This window comes from Theropithecus gelada, chromosome 1 (genome assembly GCF_003255815.1).
Source record: "Theropithecus gelada isolate Dixy chromosome 1, Tgel_1.0, whole genome shotgun sequence".
NCBI classification, from domain to species: domain Eukaryota; kingdom Metazoa; phylum Chordata; class Mammalia; order Primates; family Cercopithecidae; genus Theropithecus; species Theropithecus gelada.
In genome coordinates, this window is record NC_037668.1 from 80,913,848 (window position 1) to 80,934,482 (window position 20,635).

Genomic DNA, 20,635 nt, shown 5'->3' on the forward strand with positions numbered 1-20,635 from the left:
AGAAGAATCTTCTTTTTTTTTTGTAACACCAAAAAGATAAAAATGAAAATACCCCCCCACTCCAAAATCCCACACTATAGTATTTCCTTATCTTGTCCAAAATGGTGTTTTGAGAAATTTCGTTAATTTTCTTTCTGCTGTCCAGATACTATGTTTTCTTCGATCTACCAGTCAATTCAGTCACGAAAAGATAACACATAATTTGACTTGTCTTATTAGGAGGCCCTATTGGCCTCCTCCCGATCACTATTCTTTTTTTGAGATGAAGTCTCACGCTGTCACCTAGGCTGGAGTGCAGTGGTGCAATCTCAGCTCACTGCAATCTCTGTCTCCCTAGTTCAAGTGATTCTCCTGCCTCAGCCTCTGGAGTAGCTGAGATGACAGGCTTGTGCCACTATACCTGGCTAATTTTTGTATTTTTACTACGCCTGGCTAATTTTTGTAGTTTTATTAGAGATGGAGTCTCACCATGGTGGCTAGTCTGGTCTTGAACTCCTGACCTCAAATGACCCACCCATCTCGGCTTCCCGAAGTGCTGGGGTTACAGGCATGAGCCCCCGCGCCTGGCCCTGATCACTATTTTTATTGTTAGAAGATCACAAGTGTGGAATTTATCTTCTCTTTTTATTAGAATTTGGATAAGGTTTGCTTAATTATGTGTATGTCATTTTTGCTCTGAAGATCATCCTCCTTGATAGAGAAGAGAGAGAGAAAACAGACATGGGAACTTTGTACTTTACTGTGCCATTAATATAACATTATCAGCTCTCATTGGTGGCTTTCTTTTTCTTTGGCCTTTACAGCACCAAATAAGAATTCAAAGCCTATTTTATTCTGTTTTGTCTTTTTAAAAGTAGTAAAAAAAAATTATTTTTGCATGTTTTACCTCATTACTGTACTTTTTTTTGTTTTCCTGACATGATTATTTAAATTTTCTGTTAAGGAATTTAAAAGGCATACGCATTTATCATCAGGATATAACTCTTCTAAAAACTTTTCTGTTTCATCACAAGGAAAGGGAGAGAGATGAAATGTTTTATCATACCCTGGAGAGTGCGAGTTGTGTAAAATTCTCTCAGTCTAGGGTACTAGGGTATTTGACAGATTCCTAGAGAAATTGCTGGCAGTGTTCTCCTGCCTTAAAACCACTATGTTTTGGAGTATGTTTAGGCCGTGTTTTCTCATTTTTGAAACTGGATCCTACTTATTTTAATTAGAATAGATCAGTTTGAACTGTTTTTATCTTGTGTGCCAATTAGTTGATTCAGTTCATTAATTAGGCCTACATTTAATTATAAATAAAATTTTTTTGAGGGAACAGTGCTGAAGTTTTTAATGCTGATGATATATATGAAAGGGAAAACATGGAAATATTTAGCAGAACACTGAGTACCATTGCAACATTTGTTAATAAGCAGCAGAAAAACATTCACCCACTGGTAGATGTTTGCTTTCTCTACAGGAACAAAAATTGAACACTTTGCAAAAATTGGATGGAAAAATCATAAACATTCAGTTAATAACCCGTAAGTATTTCAGAGACATGAAATAATGAAAATCTGGGTTATCGTACTGTGTAATATGCAACTTTATGCTTGAAAAGCAAATGCCAAGATCTCAAATATATTAACTAGAATGTTTTATTTTTTTCTTACAAAATGCTTATACCCAAGTAAACTTTTGACAATTTTTCCGTTTCAGTTTTTGGCCACTTTATATTTAGAATATTATTTAAGCTAATGATTCTTTTTTTGTTTGTTTGTTTTTGAGACAGAATCTCTCTGTGTCACCCAGGCTGGAGTGCAGTGACGTGATCTTGGCTCACTGCAACCTCCACCTCCCTTGTAGCTGGGACTACAGGAACCACCATGCCCGGCTAATTTTTTTTTTTTTTTTTTAAGACACAGTCTCATTCTGTCACCCAGGTTGGAATGTAGTGGCGTGATCTCAGCTCACTGCGACCTCTGCCCTCTGGGTTCAAGTGATTCTCCTGCCTCAGCCTCCTGAGTAGCTGGAATTACAGGCATCTGTCACAGCACCCGGCTAATTTTTGTATTTTTAGCAGAGACAGGGTTTCACCATCTTGGCCAGGCTGGTCTTGAACTTTTGACCTTGTGGTCCACCTGCCTCTGCCTCCCAAAGTGCTGGGATTACAGGCGTGAGCCACCGCACCCAGCCTGTATTTTTAGTTGAGATGGGGTGTTGCCATGTTGGTCAGGCTGGTCTCAAACTCCTGACCTGAGGTGATCTGCCCGCCTTGGCCTCCCAAAGTGCTGGGGTTACAGGTGTGAGCCACCACGCTTGGCTATTTTGTACATTTATTTAAAAGCTCCATTAGCCATAATTAATGTACTTGTATAATGTTATCACCTCAAAAGTTGGCTGAATTGTAGGTCATTTGATTTTGCTTTTAAGGAACTAGTATTCTATAATTTGCCAGGAAACATAAATATGGTATTCTGTTTTAATCCCCAACTGGTCTAACACCAACTGGGTATATTGCAACTCAATTCCACCACGAAGCATCTGGGAGTTAATGCAAACTCCATGAATTAAGGACCCAGTCCTCCACAAGACTGCTCATATGTCAGACATTAGCTGCAAGTGGGTTGCCCATGCCACTCATACTTTTGACCAACTGACCACAAATCTAGGGGTTCCCATGACTCCCTCAGGTTCAATAATTCACTAGAACAACTTACAGAACTCAGGCAAGTACTTAAACTTACAGTTTTACTATAAAGGATATAAATCAGAAACAGCCAAATGAAGAGGCATATAGAGCGAGGTCTCGGAGGATCCCAGGCAAAGCTTTCTTGCCTTTTGCTTATGGAGTCAGGGCATGTCATCCTCCGGATCCATCAAGATGTTCACCAATCAGGAAGCCCCGCTGAACACCATGTCCAGATTTTTTACTGGGGCTTCATTATATTGGCGTGCTAGATTAAATCACTGGCCACGTGACTGAACTCAATCTCCAGCCTTCTCTTCTTCTCAGAGGTTGAGCTGGCTCAAAAGTCTCAACTCTGTAGTCACGTGGTTGGTCTTTTGGTGGTCAGTCTTCCATTTTCAAGATAACAAGGCCCACTATAAGGGACCTCATTAGCGTAACACCGACTTCTATCATTCAGGAAATTCCAACGGCTCTGGAAGCTCCAAGCCAGGAACGCAGGACAAAGACTAAATGTTTAAAAATCAAACATACTGTTTTTTAGAGTTAGGATTTTTTAAAAGGTCAATTCAGATGACATTTATAGCTATTCATAAAAATCTATCTTTTGGTTGTAAAAAGAACACTTACATATTATTCTGTTTCTGACTCTGCAACAAAAATTACAGTTGCTATCTCACATTCTGTAACTAATATTTATTTTGTATTTAGGTATTCCCAGTTCCAAGATGAATACAGTTTAGATGAAGTGATGGCATCTAAAAAAGTTTTTGATTTTTTGACTATCTTACAATGTTGGTAAGAAAAATATATTTTAACATTTAATGAGAGAAGTAACTGCTCCCCTTCCTGCCACCCCCCTGTGGTTAAACCTTAGGCTCTGTATCTGGGCAGAGCTTTCACAGAACTCCTCCCAGTGCCATCCCCATCCCACGTCCCCACTCTGGGTCGCTTCACTAGAGTACCCTTACTTCCTACTCCTGCCTGGAGACAGACTGCCTCTTCTCTTGGAAAATGATGTGTTTTACTTCTTCTTGCATGACTTCTACCTACTTTGGTGATTTCAATTGTATTTATTCACTAAACTGTGGCTTAGGGGGCCAGTGGAGTCCAAAGCATTTTGTTTTCCCTGCTATGTACTTCTACTACAGGAAATACTACTCTATAATAGTAGCTATGAGTAAAAGTAAAACAAGGAAAAATTCGTAGCTCTAATGATGGTAATAGTTGTTTCTTGCAAAGTGCTTGACAGTATCTGTCTCCTAGACAATTGAGTGAGTACTGCCTAGCTCCTGCCTGTGTCCCAGTTAACACCTGGCCGTGCCCTGTAGATACAGGCTGGGATGGAAAGAAAGAAGTTGTGTCAGCTTTTATTTGTTGTGATATGAGGGTCTGCCCATTTAGAAAATCTAACTGAAGTCGCAGAGGGCTTCTTGTGTTTGCTACCTTCCATCCCAATTTGCTGTAAGAGAAAGATCTATTTAAGATATCGAGAGTCTTAACTAAAGCAGATGGTTTAGTATCCCCAATCTATCTTTTCCCAGTTTCCAAAAGGATTTCAGGACTGAGTTATTTGGAGATAGTAAAGTTGGAGCTGGGGCAGTCTGTACTAGGATAGGAATAACCTTTTGGACTCACTCCTCAGAAGATGCCTTATGCATCTCCAGAGGCAAATTGGTGATTCTTTGCAATAAGAACTTTTTGGGGCCGGGTGCGGTAGCTCATGCCTGTAATCCCAGCACATTGGAAGGCCGAGGCGGGCAGATCACCTAAGGTCGGGAGTTCGAGACCAACCTGACCAACATGGAGGAAACCCTGTCTCTACTGAAAATATAAAATTAGCTGGGCGTGGTGACGCATGCCTGCAATCTCAGCTACTCAGGAGGCTGAGGCAGAAGAATCACTTGAACCCGGGAGGAGGTGGTTGCAGTTTCAGTGAGCCAAGATCACATCATTGCACTCCAGCCTAGGCAACAAGAGCGAAACTCCATCTCAAAAAAAAAAATAGAACTTTTTGGGACTCTTAGATACCAAGTAGTGATTGACAACATTTAAGTTCTTGATAGAGGTTCAGTCCTTAGGTGGGAAGCATGAGATTTACAACTGTAGATATCACAAAGAAGACAATCCACTGACTAGCAAGTATATTTGGCCTTTCTTTTCACATAGAAGGAACTCCTAGAACTGTTTTTATTTCCTCTTAGTCCCACTTCAGATGGTGCTGCAGCAGCAATTTTGGCCAGTGAAGCATTTGTACAGAAGTACGGCCTGCAATCCAAAGCTGTGGAAATTTTGGCACAAGAAATGATGACTGATTTGCCAAGCTCGTTTGAAGAAAAGAGCGTTATTAAAATGGTATGTCTGAGATTCTGTTTATTTGTTATTTTTATTTTTTTTATTTTTAAGATAGAGTCTCATGCTTCTTGTGATAGAGCCATGCATTATTATATAATAACTTTTAATTTACTAGACATGCTATTTATCATTAAGTTGACTATGCCTAGAACTCCAATGTTACAGAGTTAAGGGAAAAAACAGATTATTTTGTTTTGTTGTCCCTTTTCTTTTCTTTTCTCTTGTCTTCTTTTCTTTTCTTTTTTTAGACAGGGTCTTACTCTGTCACTCAGGCTGCAGTGCAGTAGTGCGATCTCAGCTTACTGTAATTTCCACATCCCAGGCTCAATCACTCCTCCCACTTCAGCCTCCCAAGTAGCTGGGACTACAGGCACATGCCACCACTGCCAGCTAATGTTTATATTTTTTGTAGGGACACGGTTTTGCCATGTTTCCCAGGCTGGTCTTAAACTCCTGGCTCAAGTGATCCACCTGCCTCAGCCTTCCAAAGTGCTGGGATTACAGGCGTGAATCACCACATATGGCCACAAAGATGATTTTAATGAACTTTCTTGACCCTCACCACTTTAAAAATTCTGATTAAAGATTGAGTACAAAATGGAAAAAGTAAAAAATGAAAATTCAGACCTAGAGTTAGTTGAATATTTGAAGACATACATACAATACACAAAATTGCATGCTAAATTATAGTTTACAGAATGATTTTACAACAACACTGTGAATTGGCAAATGTTTTTGTAACTGCCCAAGATCACAGTTAGATTGTGGCAGAGGTAGAATTTATACTTAGGTTTCCTGGTTATAGTACGTTTTTCATTACACCACAGTTTTATTTCTTTTTCTTTTTGAGACAGGATCTTGCTTTGTTGCCCAGGCTGGAGTGTGGTGATGCAATCATAGCTCACTGCAACCTCTGCCTCCTAGGCTCAAGCAGTCCTCCCACTTCAGCCTCTAGAGTAAGTGGGACTACAGGCACGTGCCACCACACCTGGCTAAATTTTTGTATTATTATTATTATTTTTTTTGTAAACACAGTGTTTTGCCATGTTACCCAGCCTGGTCTTCAACTCCTGTACTCAAGTGATCCACCTGCCTTGGCCTTCGAAAGTGCCAAAGTGCTGGGATTACACGTATGAGCCACCATGCCTGGCCTCACAGTTTTATTCCTTGAAGAAAAGTTATTTTATCATTTGAGGCCAAAGACATATTAGGAGCATGGACTTTGGAAAAATGGTTTGAGTCCTAGATGATTTTCTAAAGAAGATTTTGTCAATTTATATAGAAATTCTCCCATATTTTTCAGTGTATCTGACTCATAATGATCTGGTAATAAATGTCTGCAACTTGTTTATCACAACTATACATTGTAGTTTGACAGAGGTTTTGTAACTTAGCACAAGATATGCTCTGAGGAATTCTAGGTCCTTTTTATATATTTTATTTAAAAATTCTGTCATTTTTTAGTACAAAATTGAATATGTACATACTTCTCCTAGATGTTATTTTATTTGGACTTTCTGTGTAATATAGAATCAATTGACCGACCCTCCTTCCCTCCCTCCCTTCCTCCCTCCCTTCCTCCCTTTCTTTCCTTTTCCCTTTCCTCTCTTTCTTTTCTTCTTCTTCTTTTTTTTTTTTTTTTTTTTTTTGAGACAGAATCTTGCTCTTTCATCCAGGCTGGAATTGAGTGGGGTGATCCTGGTTCACTGCAGCCTTGACCTCCTGGGCTCAAACGATCCTTCCAGCTTAGCTTCCCGAGTATCTGGGACCACAGGCACATACTACCACGCCGGGCTAATTTTTAAATTATTTGTAAAGACAGGATCTTCCAATGTTGCCCAGGCTGGTCTCAAACTCCTGGGCTCACGCGATCCTCCTGCCTCAGCTTCCCAAAGTGCTTGGATTATAGGCATGAGACACTGCACCTGGCCAAGATTTCAATATATATGGTCAATTATCAGTTGTTAAGGTTATGCATCTATTAATCTCTTAAACTACTTGTCTAAAAGGCCTAGTTTTGGTGCCCTTTATTTATATATGGTTTTGGTTTTAGGTTGGCTTTGATATGAGTAAAGAAGCTGCAAGAAAATGCTATGAGAAATCTGGCCTGACACCAAATGATATTGACGTAATAGAACTTCACGATTGCTTTTCTACCAACGAACTCCTTACTTATGAAGCATTGGGACTCTGTCCAGAAGGTAACATCTTTGAATAGGGCAGATTAATTTGGTAAATTTCATTGAGAAAACTTCATTTGGACCATTAGATAAAAGAATTCACTATTCGCTTTTCCCTTCACATTGGCTCTGCCACACTGTGGGAAGTGAATGTAAGGTGTTTTGGTAGTGGACTTTTTAGAACTTGTGGTATTAGGCAGTACCAACACTAAGATGATGGAGTATCCAAATAATTTGTATTCTGATTATATTATTTGTCTAGAAGGCTCTTTTATCTGATCAAAATAGCTCCATCTTTCTTATGCTTATTCTTTGCATGAGCTTTTATTCATTTGCTTTCAACCGTTTATGTTAATTTATTTAAAGTGTATCTCTTATAGGCAACATGTAAGCAATAATTTTTTTTGTTTTTTCATTTTTCTGAGACAGACTCTCTCTCTGTAGCCCAGACTGGAGTGCAGTGGTGCAATCTCCGCTCACTGCAACCTCCACCTCCTGGGTTCAAGTGATTCTTCTGCCTCAGCCTCTTGTGTAGCTTGGATTACAGGCACCCACCACCACGCCTGGCTAATTTTTGTATTTTTAGTAGAAACAGGGTTTCACCATGTTAGTCAGACTGGTCTCAAACTCCTGACCTCAGGCGATTCACTCACCTAGGCCTCCCAAAGTGCTAGGATTATACGCGTGAGCCACCACGCCCAGCCACGATAATATATTTTTTTAAATCTACTTTGTTGAATTTTGCCTTTTAACTGGAGTGTTGAAACCTCTGCTAATAATGATAGCCACTAGCTATACTTTAGTCTTTGAAATGTAGCTAGTCCAAATTGACGTGTGCTGTAAGTGTGAAGTACACATGGGGTTTGGGAGAGTTAATATTGAAAAATATAATGTAAAGTATTTCATTATTATTTTTATTTTTTTTATTTTTGAGACAGAGTCTCGCTCTGTTGCCCAGGCTGGAGTGCAATGGTGTGATCTCGGCTCATTGCAACTTCTGCCTCCTGGGTTCAAGCGATTCTTGTGCCTCAGCCTCCTGAGTAGCTGAGATTACAGGTGCACATGCCACCATGCCCAGCTAATTTTTGTAATTTTAGTAGAGACAGGGTTTCACTATGTTGCCCAGGCTGTTCTCAAACTCCTGGCCTCAAGCAATCCACCCGCCTCAGCCTCCCAAAGTGCTGGGGTTACAGGCATGAGCCACCTGGCCCACTGATAATTTTTTTATGTTGATTGCATGTTGAATGAAAATATTTTATATATATATAAAATGTATAAATTAAATAAAATATATACTAGAAAATTTAAAAGTATTGTGTGGGCAGTATATTTCTGTTAGACAATAGTGATTTAGATCATTAATGTAATTTTTGATATAGTAGGATTTAGGTTAGTCATTTAATTATCTGTTTTCTATTTGACCCTGTAATTTTTGTTCCTCTGTGCCCCTCCTCTTGACTGCTTTTGCATTATTTAAATATTTTTAGTATACCATTTCAACTTATTGTTTTTTTCACCATATCTCTTTGTTTTTTCTTCTTTGTTTATCCCAGTGGTTGCTATAGAGCATGGTTTATCAACCTTGGCACTGTTGACATTTGAGCTCTATCATTCTTGTGATACAGCTTGTGTATGGTAGGATATTCAGCAATATCCCCACCTCTTATCTACTAAATGCCAGTAGCACCACCCCCCACAGTTGTAACAACCATAAAATGTCTCCAAATATTGTCAGATGTCTTCTGGGGGGTAAATCTCTCCCAGTTGGCAGGGCACGGTGGCTCACGCCTGTAATCCCAGCACTTCGGGAGGCCAAGGCAGGTGGATCACGAGGTCCAGAGATTGAGACCATCCTGGCTAACATGGTGAAAGCCCGTCTCTACTAAATATGCAAAAAATTAGCCTGAATTCTCTTAGTTTTCCTTCAACTGAAAATGTCTTTATAATATTATATATTGGGATTTTCAATTTTTTTCTCTGCTTCTTCTGGGCTTCCAATGATGCATATATTAAACCTTTGGATATTGTCCCATAGGTCTCTGAAACTGTTCACTTTGAATCCCTTTTCTCTCTGTTCTTCACGTTTGATAATTTGTGTTGATATATCTTTAAATTCACTGACTCCTCCTTCATCTTCTTTCTACTCATAAACCATTCTAGTGAGTTTTCTATTTCAAATATGGTATTTTCAGTTCTAAAATTTCCATTTGGTTCATTTTATAGTTTCTGTTTCTCTGCTGAGAGCCTGTATCTTTTTTTTCATTTCTAGTGGGCTTTCTTTACCTTGCAGTTCTAACGGCTGTTTTAAAGTCTTTAATAATTCCATAATCTGGGCTTTCTTAGGTTTTGCGTCATTGATTGTCTTTTACCTTGAGAGTATTGGTTACATTTTCTGATTCTTTGTATAGCAAATAATTTTGGATTGTATCCTGGACAGGGTGAATGTCCCGTTATACAGATCCTTTGGAGAATGTTGGTTTTTGTTTTAACAAGCATTTAAGCCAGTATGTTCTGACAATAAGTTCTGTCTTGCCTTCGGAGGGTGGTGGTTAAAGTCTTTGCTCAGCTCTCTAAACGTATGCCTACGTCAGAGTGAGCCTGAGATTTGTACAGGTCTGTACACAGAATTAGGGGATCCTCTTCTCTGGTTCACTCCACTGTGGACTTCTTCTCTTACTCTCCAGCCTGCGGAGGTTTCTTTTCCTAGTTCCTTTGGTTAGGAAGATGGGGTTTCTGTTAGAGTTTTAGCTACCTTTGCTGCTTCTGCTGCCATGCTGTTCCAGGGCTGTGCTCAACCTTGGGGCAAAGCTGTTGAGAGAGAGAGCCTAAAAAAGAAAAAAGACAACCAGGACCCCACCCTTATGCAGTGGCTTCTCCAAGTTTTGACTTGCTCTATAATCCCCCTGCTTTTATTTACTTTTCAGAGTCCTCAGGTAGTTTTTTAAAAATTTTTTATTTTTATATCCAGTGTTTTCAGTTGTAATCAATGCAAGAGATGAACTGTAGTGAACATATTCTGCCTAATATGGAACTTAATCTCAAAGTTAAATGTTTTATATAGATACAGATATAAAATGATTGCTTACTTACTTTTTTTTTTCTTTGAGACGGAGTTTCTCTCTTGTTGCCCAGGCTGGAGTGCAATGGGGCGATCTTGGCTCACCACAACCTCCACCACCTAGGTTCAAGTGATTCTCCTGCCTCAGCCTCCCGAGTAGCTGGGATTGCAGGCATGCGCCACCATGCCCAGCTAATTTTGTATTTTTAGTAGAGACGGGGTTTCACCATGCTGGCCAGGTTGGTCTCAAACTCCTGAATGCAGGTGATCTGCCTGCCTTGGCCTCCCGAAGTGCCAGGATTGTAGGTGTGAATCACCACCCCCGGCTTTTTTTTTTTTTCCGAGACAGAGTTTTGCTGTTGCTGCCCAGGCTGGAGTACAATGGTGAGATTTCAGCTAACTGCAACCTCTCCCTCCCAGGTTCAGGTGATTCTCTTGCCTCAGCCTCCCGAGTAGCTGGGATTATAGGGGTGCGTCACCACACCTGGCTAATTCTTGCATTTTTTTTTTTTTTTTTTTTTTTTTAGTAGAGATGGTTTCACCATGTTGGTCAGGCTGGTCTCGAACTCCTGACCTCAGGTGATCCACCCACCCCAGCCTCCCAAAGTGCTGGGATTACAAGTGTGAGCCACTACGCCCGGCCAAAATGATTACTTTCAAACTTATACTCCTTGCTTGAACTGCTCCTCCAACCTCTAGACTCAAGAATCCAGCTGCCTGCTTTTTAGGGGTTTCTTTGGATGTCTCATAAGCATCTCAAACCTAAGTCCAAAATTGAGCGATGGATATTTTTCAATCTTTCTCCTCCCTCAGTCTTCCCCATCCTTCTGCTGCTTAAACCGGAAGCCATCAGGCTTGAATTCTTTTCTCTCTCTCACAGTCATCATTAAGTCTCTCTCTAAGTCCCATTGGCTATGGACTCTACCTTCAAATACATCCAGAATATGACCACATCTCAGCACTTTTGTCACTGCCAGCCTAGTGCAGAACAGCATCGTTTCTCATTTATATTATTGTTGGAGTCTTATAACTGGTTCCCTGCTTCTGCCTTGTCTCTCTAGACTGATGCTAGAATGTGCAGTAAATCAGTTCATTCATTCATTCAAAACCCAGTAGTTTCTCAACTCACTCAGACGAACAAGCCAAATGTGATCTGTCCTCCTTACTCCCCACTCCCATCTCTGACTTCCTCTGCTTTTCTCTGAATCGTCTACTCTGCTGCAGCCACTTTGGCTTCCTTCTTCAAGCACTGGAAGCTCGCTCCTGTTTCAGGGCCTTTGTTCCAACTATACATGATTTGCTTCCTCACTCCTTTCAGGTCTTTGACTAATATCCTTCTCAGTGGAAGCCTTCTCCAATCACTTTGTCTGAAATATAAATCACTCACCTCCATCTTCCTTGTCTCAATGCGTCCTATGCCCTTTTCTTGCTTTCTTTTTTCCCTTGGCATTTATCACCACTTTACATATTTCTTTACTTATTTTACCTATTGTCTGTCTTTTCCTCACCCCTCTCCCCACAGTAACTTAAACTCCATGATAGTAAGGATTTTCATTTGGTTCGCTGTTGTATCCTTAAGTTCCTAGTTTAGTTTTTGGCACAGAACAGGTATAATAATTGTTTTCCAAAAGCGTATGCATTTGTTTTCCTATCTATGCTAGGTGAGAGTGTTCATTTACAGTACTTTAGTCTCTGAATATTTTTAGTTGATGAGTTCAAGATAACTTCCCTTTGGAATCTTTTAATACTTTACAAGATTGTATACATTATAGGAAAAGTGTAGTGAATTATTAATTTTTAGGGGTTAGCTTGTGTTTAGTTTGCTATTACTTGCTATAGAAACAATATTTATCAGTTTGTAAGTAGCAATAGTAGATAGATTCATCTCTGATGACTACAACCTCAGAGCAATTTCTAAGATAGAAACATACCAAAAAATAAAAGAGAGAATGTCTTAACCAATGGTTTTATCTATAACCTAGATTTAAAGCCAAATTAGAAGTGTCAGTCATCTAAAATCCTGTGATTAGTGTATTTCATTTTACCAACAGAGGAACTTTTGTTTTTGAAGGCAATATAATATATTAGCTGAGAACACAGGCTGTGGAGCCAGGGTGCCTGAGTATTAATCCTGGATCTCTTGCTGTTGCCTTGGCTAATTTCTTAATATCCCTGTCTGTTTTCTCATCTCAGAAATGAGAATGATAGCACCTACTTCATAGGATTGAATATTAAATTATATAAATATGGTCATCTCTCAGTATCTGTGGGGGGTTGTTTCTAAGACCTCCCACAGATACCAAAATCCATGGAAGTTGCTTATATAAAATGGCATAATTTTTGCATATAACCTATGCACATCCTCCCGTATACTTTAAATAATGTCTAGATTACTTATAATAACTACACATCACTTCATTCACATGGATTCAATGTAGTACTCAGCACATACAAATTGAAGTTTTGCTTTTTGTAATTTTTTTCTTCTGAATATATATATATGTATTTTTGAGACAGAGTTTTGCTCTTGTCACCCAGGCTGGAGTGCAATGGTACGACCTTGACTCACTGCAACCTCTGCCTCCCAGGTTCAAGCGATTCTCCTGCCTCAGCCTCCTGAGTAGTTGGGATTACAGGGGTGCACCACCATGCCTGGCTAATTTTTGTATTTTTAGTAGAGATGGGGTTTCACCATGTTGGCCAGGCTGGTCTCGAACTCCTGACCTCAGGTGATCTACCTGCCTCGGTCACCCAAAGTGCTGGGATTACAGGCATCAGCCATGGTGCCCGGCCTCTTCTGAATATTTTTGATCTGTGGATGGTTGAATCCATGATGTGGAACTTGTGGATGCTGACTGTGTATACAGACAATAATTAGAACAAGACCTGACCCAGAGTGAGTGCTCAAAAGCTATTCGCTACCTTTAACAGCATCACCACCATCATTATTGTCATTATTTGGAGTGTCCACATCTTATTACTTTATCGTAAATATGATGTGGAAGACAATTTTATACAATACATACATTTTTATTTACTTCTTAACCATCTGGGAGAATGACCAAATGACCAGGAAATTGACAGGAATATTGAAGCCACCGAGCACATGAAGTCATTGTTTTTTAACCTTACTTTTGTGGCTCAACAGTGTTTTCAGACATTTGTCTTCATTTTATGAAAGTGTCTTTTTTTATCCTGTTTTTCCATATTTATTAAAAATACTTATATAGTATATAGCAGTACAGTTGAAAATAGAAAAGAACACATTTTGGCAAAATTGTGCATTTTGGCAAAAAAGCTGACATAATTATTTTAGTTATAGCATTATATCCATTTCAGTTCTATTCTCCTAGTTCTCTGAATCTCTACCATATTTAGAGCAATTTTGGAAGCCAGAGAGCTTTATGGAACTAGTAGGAGCTTTTGTTTCATACAGGAAATGTTCTGAAATTGTAAGTATTTATTACTTTTGAAAGTGCTTATGTCAAATTGTTGTTAGTTTGAACTGTTAAGAAATATTTGCTCCAAGAAATTCTTGGCTATATGGAAATCTTATAAAAGCATATCATTTGTTCTATTGTTACTATTAACATTTGTAAATACTATTTTTTCTTCTATAGGACAAGGTGCAACACTGGTTGATAGAGGAGATAATACATATGGAGGAAAGTGGGTTATAAATCCTAGTGGTGGACTGATTTCAAAGGGACACCCACTAGGAGCTACAGGTAATACTACATACAGATTTCATACATTTTTAAATCATTTTTTCCTTAAGTGTGAACGAATTAGTCTTTCATTTGAATGAAATATTATATTCTTTGAACTTGGTAGCTGGTGCTTTACATGATTGTTTAGCTGCAATATTTTTGATGTTCCATTAAGTAGAGCACACTTAAATAATCTTGATTAATTGATGAGAATTTGAATTAATTAAAACTAAATTCAAGATGTTTCCAAGTAGAGATCTTACTGGACTTGCTAAATAAGAATCATTTGAAATAAGCATGTTATTTATATGTAGTTGTATACTTGGTTGACATTGCATGGAAATTATTTTCTCTTGAGACAACGGGACTAGAATTTATAAAGTAAGAATTTTACTATGGCTCTGCTGTTGACTGGCTGGCTGTGTGAAACTATTTTTATCAGTCAATCACTTTAACTTTTAATTCCTTAATTATAAAACGACAAACTTGTACAATGCAGTTTCTTTTTCTTTTTTTTTAATAAAAAATTTTAAATAAAAAAGGGAACCTCACCGTGTAGTTCCTTTTTTCTTTCTTTCTTTTGTTTTTTTTTTTGAGATGGAGTCTCGCTTTGTTGCCCAGGCTGGAAAGAAGTGGCACAATTTCAGCTCACTGCAACCCCTGCCTCCTGGGTTCAAGCCATTCTCCTGCCTCAGCCTCCCGAGTAGCTGGGACTACAGGCTTGTGCCACCATGCCCAGCTAATTTTTGTATTTTTTTTTAGTAGAGATGGGGTTTCACCATGTTGGCCAGGCTGGTCTTGAATTGCTGACCTCAAGCAATCTACCTGCTTCGGCCTCCCAGAGTGCTGGGATTACCAGCATGGGCCACACATGGCCACAACATGCATTTTTAATATATCACTGTCTACCTTCAAATAGTGTGTTATGCCATTTTGTACATAATGTAAGACTTTTACAGCCGCCTATCTATTTACCTTCTCCTATCTTTTGTGTTATTGTTTCCATACACTTACTCTTAAGTATATTGTAACCCCCACAATATACTATTATTATTGTTGCTTTAAACAATCTAGTATCTTTCAAAGAAATCTAAAAATTACGGGGATGATCAGTGATGTTATGGGAAGTGGCAAAATAACAACATCCAAAAATCCTGTCCTTTACAAAAGTTTGGAGAACACTGGCAAAAATTGTCAAGATCAACTTTTTCTGTAACTTTAAAAATTAACCGGATTTACAACAATCTGTTGGGAGTGGAGGTGGGGGGTGCTTAAAACAACAACAAAGAGCATAATCTCTGTGAGAGCAACAAGCTGTGGCATTTTCACCTGCCTTAACACCTCCCCCTTTCTGCAGCTCCACGGTAGCCTTGAAAACCTACAGCTTGCAGTCATGGTGAAAATTAGCAGCCTAGCTGGCACTGAACAAGTCAGAACAGAGTTGGAGCTCTTTCAAAGCCCCTTCCTCAGAGAACTGTCATTATATGCCCTGTCTGGTGGTGTCCTGGTAAACCCCACTTGAAAGCTTTGTCTTTATTTCACCTCACTGAAAACTCACCCAGTGCAAAGAGTATTTTCCCTAGAGGCACTTGTCAAAAACAATCAACCATAACTGTTCAACAAAGTAGCTACCTCAGGTGCCAATTGGGGTAAACAACAAAATAACAAAAAACTTAAAAGGAAAAGTTGGGGAGTAAGATGTACATACCGGACTTTGAAAAGATCTGATATATTCCTGGGAATCTAGAAGGCTAATGGCATATATAAGGTCAGAGTTGTGTACATGCTCAGGAAAGACCTGAGAAGGTCCTAAGCTCACCTCTGGCTAAACTTAGGGCTCTGCACAAGCAAAAGGCAAAGGCTAAGGTGGAATTGTAAAATGCCTGGCTGAGGACCACATCATGCAGCTAGAGGTCCAATAAAGACCAGGAGACTTTTCAGTTCAGTCATTTAAGGACATCTCTATCTAGTCAGTAGCTGAGGGAAGAGAAAATTCAGTGGCCATGTGGGACAAAGATTACAGACTTTATAGAATTAGCTTGGAAAAGTCACTAAATAACCACAACAATAAACAGCAACAACAGCAACAAACTGGGAAGGAGGAGGGTTTGATTGATTTTTAGAGGAGCTACATTATATTATTTAAAATGTCCAGTTTTCAACAAAAAAACATAAAGACATGCAGATAAACAATAAAGGGTGACCTATATACCTAGGAAAAAAAACAGTCAATAGAAACTATCCCCAAGGAAGCCAAAACATTGGACTTACTAGACAAAGACTTTAACTAGCTATTTTAAATATATTAAAGGAAACCATATATAAAGAACTAAAGGAAAGTAAGATAACAATGTTTCTCCAGATAGAGAATATTAATAAATAGAAATTATGAAAAAGACAACCAGGCATAGTGGGTCACACCTGTAATCCCAGCACTTTGAGAGGCAAAGGTGGGAGGATAGCTTGAACCCAGGAATTCGAAACTAGCCCAGGCAACATAGTGAGACTTCCCCTCTACTAAAAATAAAAAATTAGCTGAGTGTAGTGGCATGCATCTGTCATCCCAGCTACTTGGGAGACTGAGGCAGGAGGATCACTTGAGCCCAGGAGGTTAAAGCTGCAGTGAACTGTGATTGTGCCACTGCATTCCAGCATTCCAGCCTGGGGAACAGAGAAAAAAACAAAAACAAACAAACAAACAAAATCAAGCAAGGAAATTAAAGAACCAAATAGAAATCTGGAGTTGAAAAGAAATCTAGCACAAGACATCAAGGATAAAACCCTAAACATTAGTAGACATCAAAGGGTATAGGTAGAGAAGAAGAACCATTTAAGAATAATGAGAGGGAATGCTCAGTTAGCCAAGGAAGGAGAGTGTTTCAAAAGTAAGAAATCAGGCCACAAAAGTTAGATAAAGAACGAAAAGTGTCCTTTGGATTTGGCTGTTACAAAGTCGTTGGCACTCCTGGAGCAATTTTGAACAAGTGTTTTGCATGGAAGCACATGAGATTCAGAAAGAATTATAAGTGAGAAAGTGGCAATAATAGTGCAGATACACTTTTAGAAATAGTGGCTATGAATGGAAAGTGATATATATGTAAGGGATGTACCTGAATTATAGGTACACGTTCTGTATGAATGAAGTCTTGGGTGTGAACCTAGCCTCTTCACTCTCTTTAGTATGTAGCTTAGCCAGTTAATCCTAGTTTCTTTTCTATAAAATGGGAATATAGTACCTACCTTATAAGGCTGTTCTGTGGATTAAATGAGGAAATATATGTATGTAAAGTATATGGTAGAGTCCCCCAAAAAGAGTAGGAACACAATAACTTCCAGAATTCTCTTCCCAACATTTCCACAAAAGGAAGCCATGATGGATCTACTTAACTAGTTCTTGTTTGTTTATTTGCCAGTAATAAACCTCTTGTTTTTATCACAGTATGAAGATATAATTTTTGACCATTTCTGGAAAAGAATGTTCTTTAATTTGTAAAGAAAATTTGTTTTCTAGTGTGACATCCTCAAGGTACCATATTTCTATGTAAATGTTGTGCCCAATGCTACACAGACACTATTTAAAAACTATTTTCTGCCTTTGGTAAATAGACTAAACTGTTTTCTTTATTCCTCAAAAGAATTAGATCATACTTCCGTGTTGATTTTGTTGCTAATGGGACATGGAGACGTCCGGGTGATAATAAATATTCCTGTGGTATAATCACTGAAGCCTTTGAGTTATACTGAGTTTGTGTGTAAAGAAGTGACTTAAATCCTCCTTTCAGACAGCTTCCTTATTCATATAGGAAACCTCTGTTTCATTAGGAGATGAATATGATATTTCATTTTAGTTGTTCTTGTTGACATACAACTTTTTTCTCCTCTGAAATAGCACATTTTTATTATTATTTGCTTGATTGCCATTATTAGATATTTTTGTTCTGCCATCCACTGAAACACTCAGAAATCTTGCCTTATAGTAACAATATAATTTTTCATATCTATATTTGTTATTAAAATTTAGATCTAATTTTTATACAATAAAATGCACAGTTCTGCTTCTCAGAACCTTCCTGCTGCCACGTTTGCACCTTGCTGCTCTAGCCTCTGGGGCGCGTTCCATCCTTTCAGCCTGCAGCCAGCAGAGAAAAAAAATTACATATATTCTTGCCCCGTGCATACCTAGAGGTGACCAAAAAAATTAAAATAAATTTTAACCATGAGGGAAATCATGCACATCCAGGCCAGTCAGTGTGGCAACCAGATGGGTGCCAAGTGCTGGGATGTGATCAATGATGAACGTGAAATTGACCCCACCAGCACCTAACATGGGGACAGCGACCTGCAGCTGGACTGCATCTCCATGTACTACAGTGAAGCCACAGATGGCAAACATGTTCCTTGTGCTCTCCTGGTGGATCTAGAACCTGGGACCATGGACTCTGCTAGCTCAGGCCCTTTTGGCCAGGTGCTTAAACCAGACAACTTTGTTTTTGGTCAGTCTGGGGCAAGCAACAACTGGGCCAAAGGCCACTACATAGAGGGGGCCGAGCTGGTTGATTCAGTCATAGATGTGGTGCAGGAGGACGCAGAGAGCTGTGACTGCCTGCAGGGCTTCCAGCTGACCCACTCAATGGGCTCTGGAATGTGTACTCTCCTTGTCAGCAAGATCCGAGAAGAGTGCCCTGATTGCATCATGAACATCTTTAGTGTGGTGCCTCCACCCAAAGTATCTGACACCGTGGTCGAGCCCTACAACATCACCTCTCCATCCATCAGTCGGTAGAGAACACTGATGAGACCTACTGCATTGACAACGAGGCCCTCTATGACATCTGCTTCCGTACTTTGAAGCTGACCACACCAACCTATGGGCACCTGAACCACCTTGTCTCAGCCACCATAAGCATTGTTACCACCTGTCTCCACTTCCCTGGCCAGCTCAATGCTGACATCCGCAAGTTGGCAGTCAACCTGGTGCCCTTCCCACGTCTCCACTACTTCATGGCTGGCTTTGCCCTCTCACCAGCTGTGGAAGCCAGCAGCATCAAGCTCTCACAGTGCCCAAACTCACCTGGCAGGTCTTTGATGCCAAGAACATAATGGCTGCCTGTGACCCCTGCCACAGCTTATATCTCACTGTGGCTGCTGTCTTTGTGGATGGATGTCCATGAGCAGATGCTCAATGTGCAGAACCAGAACAGCAGCTACTTTGTGGAATGGATCCCCAACAACATCAAGACAGCTGTCTGTGACATCCCACCTCATGGCCTCAAGATGGCGGTCACCTTCATTGGCAACAGCATGGCCATCCACGAGCTCTTCAGGTGCATCTTGGAGCAGTTCACTGCCATGTTCCCCTGGAAGACCTTCCTCCACTGGTACACAGGCGAGGGCATGGATGAGATGAGAGTTCACCAAGGCTGAGAGCAACATGAACAACCTCATCTCTGAGTATCAGCAGTACCAGGATGCCACCACCGAAGAGGAGGAGGATTTCAGTGAGGAGGCTGAAGAGGAGGCCTAAGGCAGAGCCCCTATCACCTCAGGCTTCTCAGTTCCCTTAGCCATCTTACTCACCTGCCCCTTTTCTCTTTTTTCAAACACAAATCTAGATCTCAGAATTTGTGTTTGCTGCCTCAAACACAAATCTAGATCTAGAACAGTGCCTAGCATGTAGTAGGTACTCAATAAGTACTTGTTAGTTGAATGTTTCCTTTCTCTTTCTACTCTGGGAAGCCTAGGTTTCTGACACTCTGGGAAACCCTGTATTTCCTTCTGGTGCCCATCCCTTCCATCTGTCCAGTTAATATTTCCCTCTTTTTAAAATCTGCAGGGAGCCGGGTCTCATCCAGATCTCATTTAGAACCCACTGGGTTTTGAAACCCACGTGAATAATGGCCACCATCCTAAGCCCAAAGCAAAAGATGGTAGAAGGTGGCAGGTAGAAGTCACTACAAGGAAGGGGATGGGATTTTCCATCCTAAAAGTTTTGGAGAGGGAAATCCAGGCTACTAAAGTCATAATTTCCAGGTACTTCCATTTTCCATTTCTCAGCTTCAAGGGAAGTATTAGCAGTATTTTCTCCATTTTCAATCTCCCTCCAAGCTCTGCCCTTTGGAGAGGTCTGCCCCACTCTGTCAAGTGGAATCTTTCCCTCTCTGACTCTGCCTCTCTCACACATTGAATTCCTCCCTTTCCCCTGATTAGATAAGGGGATCAAGGAAGGGAAAGAGACCAGCATTGGTCCCTAGGCCTCCAGAAATGCCCTCCTAATCTCCACCTTTTCTTAACCCCCAAAGAGGATTAACATCCCTGGCTTTATCTGGGATGGTATATACTGCCACATCAGTGTTTGAGTCATTCCCCAGAGGAAAGGAGAACCCTCCTCCATCTTTTTGCAACGTCTCCTATCTTCCTTTTGCTATTGCTTTTTTCTACCTTACACTTGGTTTTGTTCTATCCTACACTTCAAATTTCTATTTTGAACGTGCTGCTTTTTTTCTTTTTTTTTTTTTGAGGCGGAGTCTCGCTCTGTCGCCCAGACTGGAGGGCAGTGACGCAATCTTGGCTCACTGCAAGATCCGCCTCCCGGGTTCACGCCATTCTCCTGCCTCAGCCTCCCGAGTAGCTGGGACTACAGGCACCCGCCACTGCGCCCGGC

General features: G+C 40.1%; 1 protein-coding gene and 1 pseudogene across 4 annotated transcripts in view; both read left to right on the forward strand.

Moving 5' to 3' along the window:
• SCP2 (sterol carrier protein 2) overlaps nucleotides 1–20,635 on the forward strand; it is a 124,535-nt gene that overhangs the window by 51,912 nt on the left and 51,988 nt on the right. For all 4 annotated transcript variants that reach the window (XM_025394320.1, XM_025394328.1, XM_025394324.1 and 1 more), the window contains 5 exons: nucleotides 1,463–1,526; nucleotides 3,383–3,469; nucleotides 4,876–5,026; nucleotides 7,080–7,227; nucleotides 13,885–13,992. In XM_025394320.1, coding sequence (XP_025250105.1) covers nucleotides 1,463–1,526; nucleotides 3,383–3,469; nucleotides 4,876–5,026; nucleotides 7,080–7,227; nucleotides 13,885–13,992 — 558 coding nt within the window. The remainder of the gene's footprint in view (nucleotides 1–1,462; nucleotides 1,527–3,382; nucleotides 3,470–4,875; nucleotides 5,027–7,079; nucleotides 7,228–13,884; nucleotides 13,993–20,635) is intronic.
• LOC112630184 lies at nucleotides 18,181–19,498 on the forward strand (annotated as a pseudogene).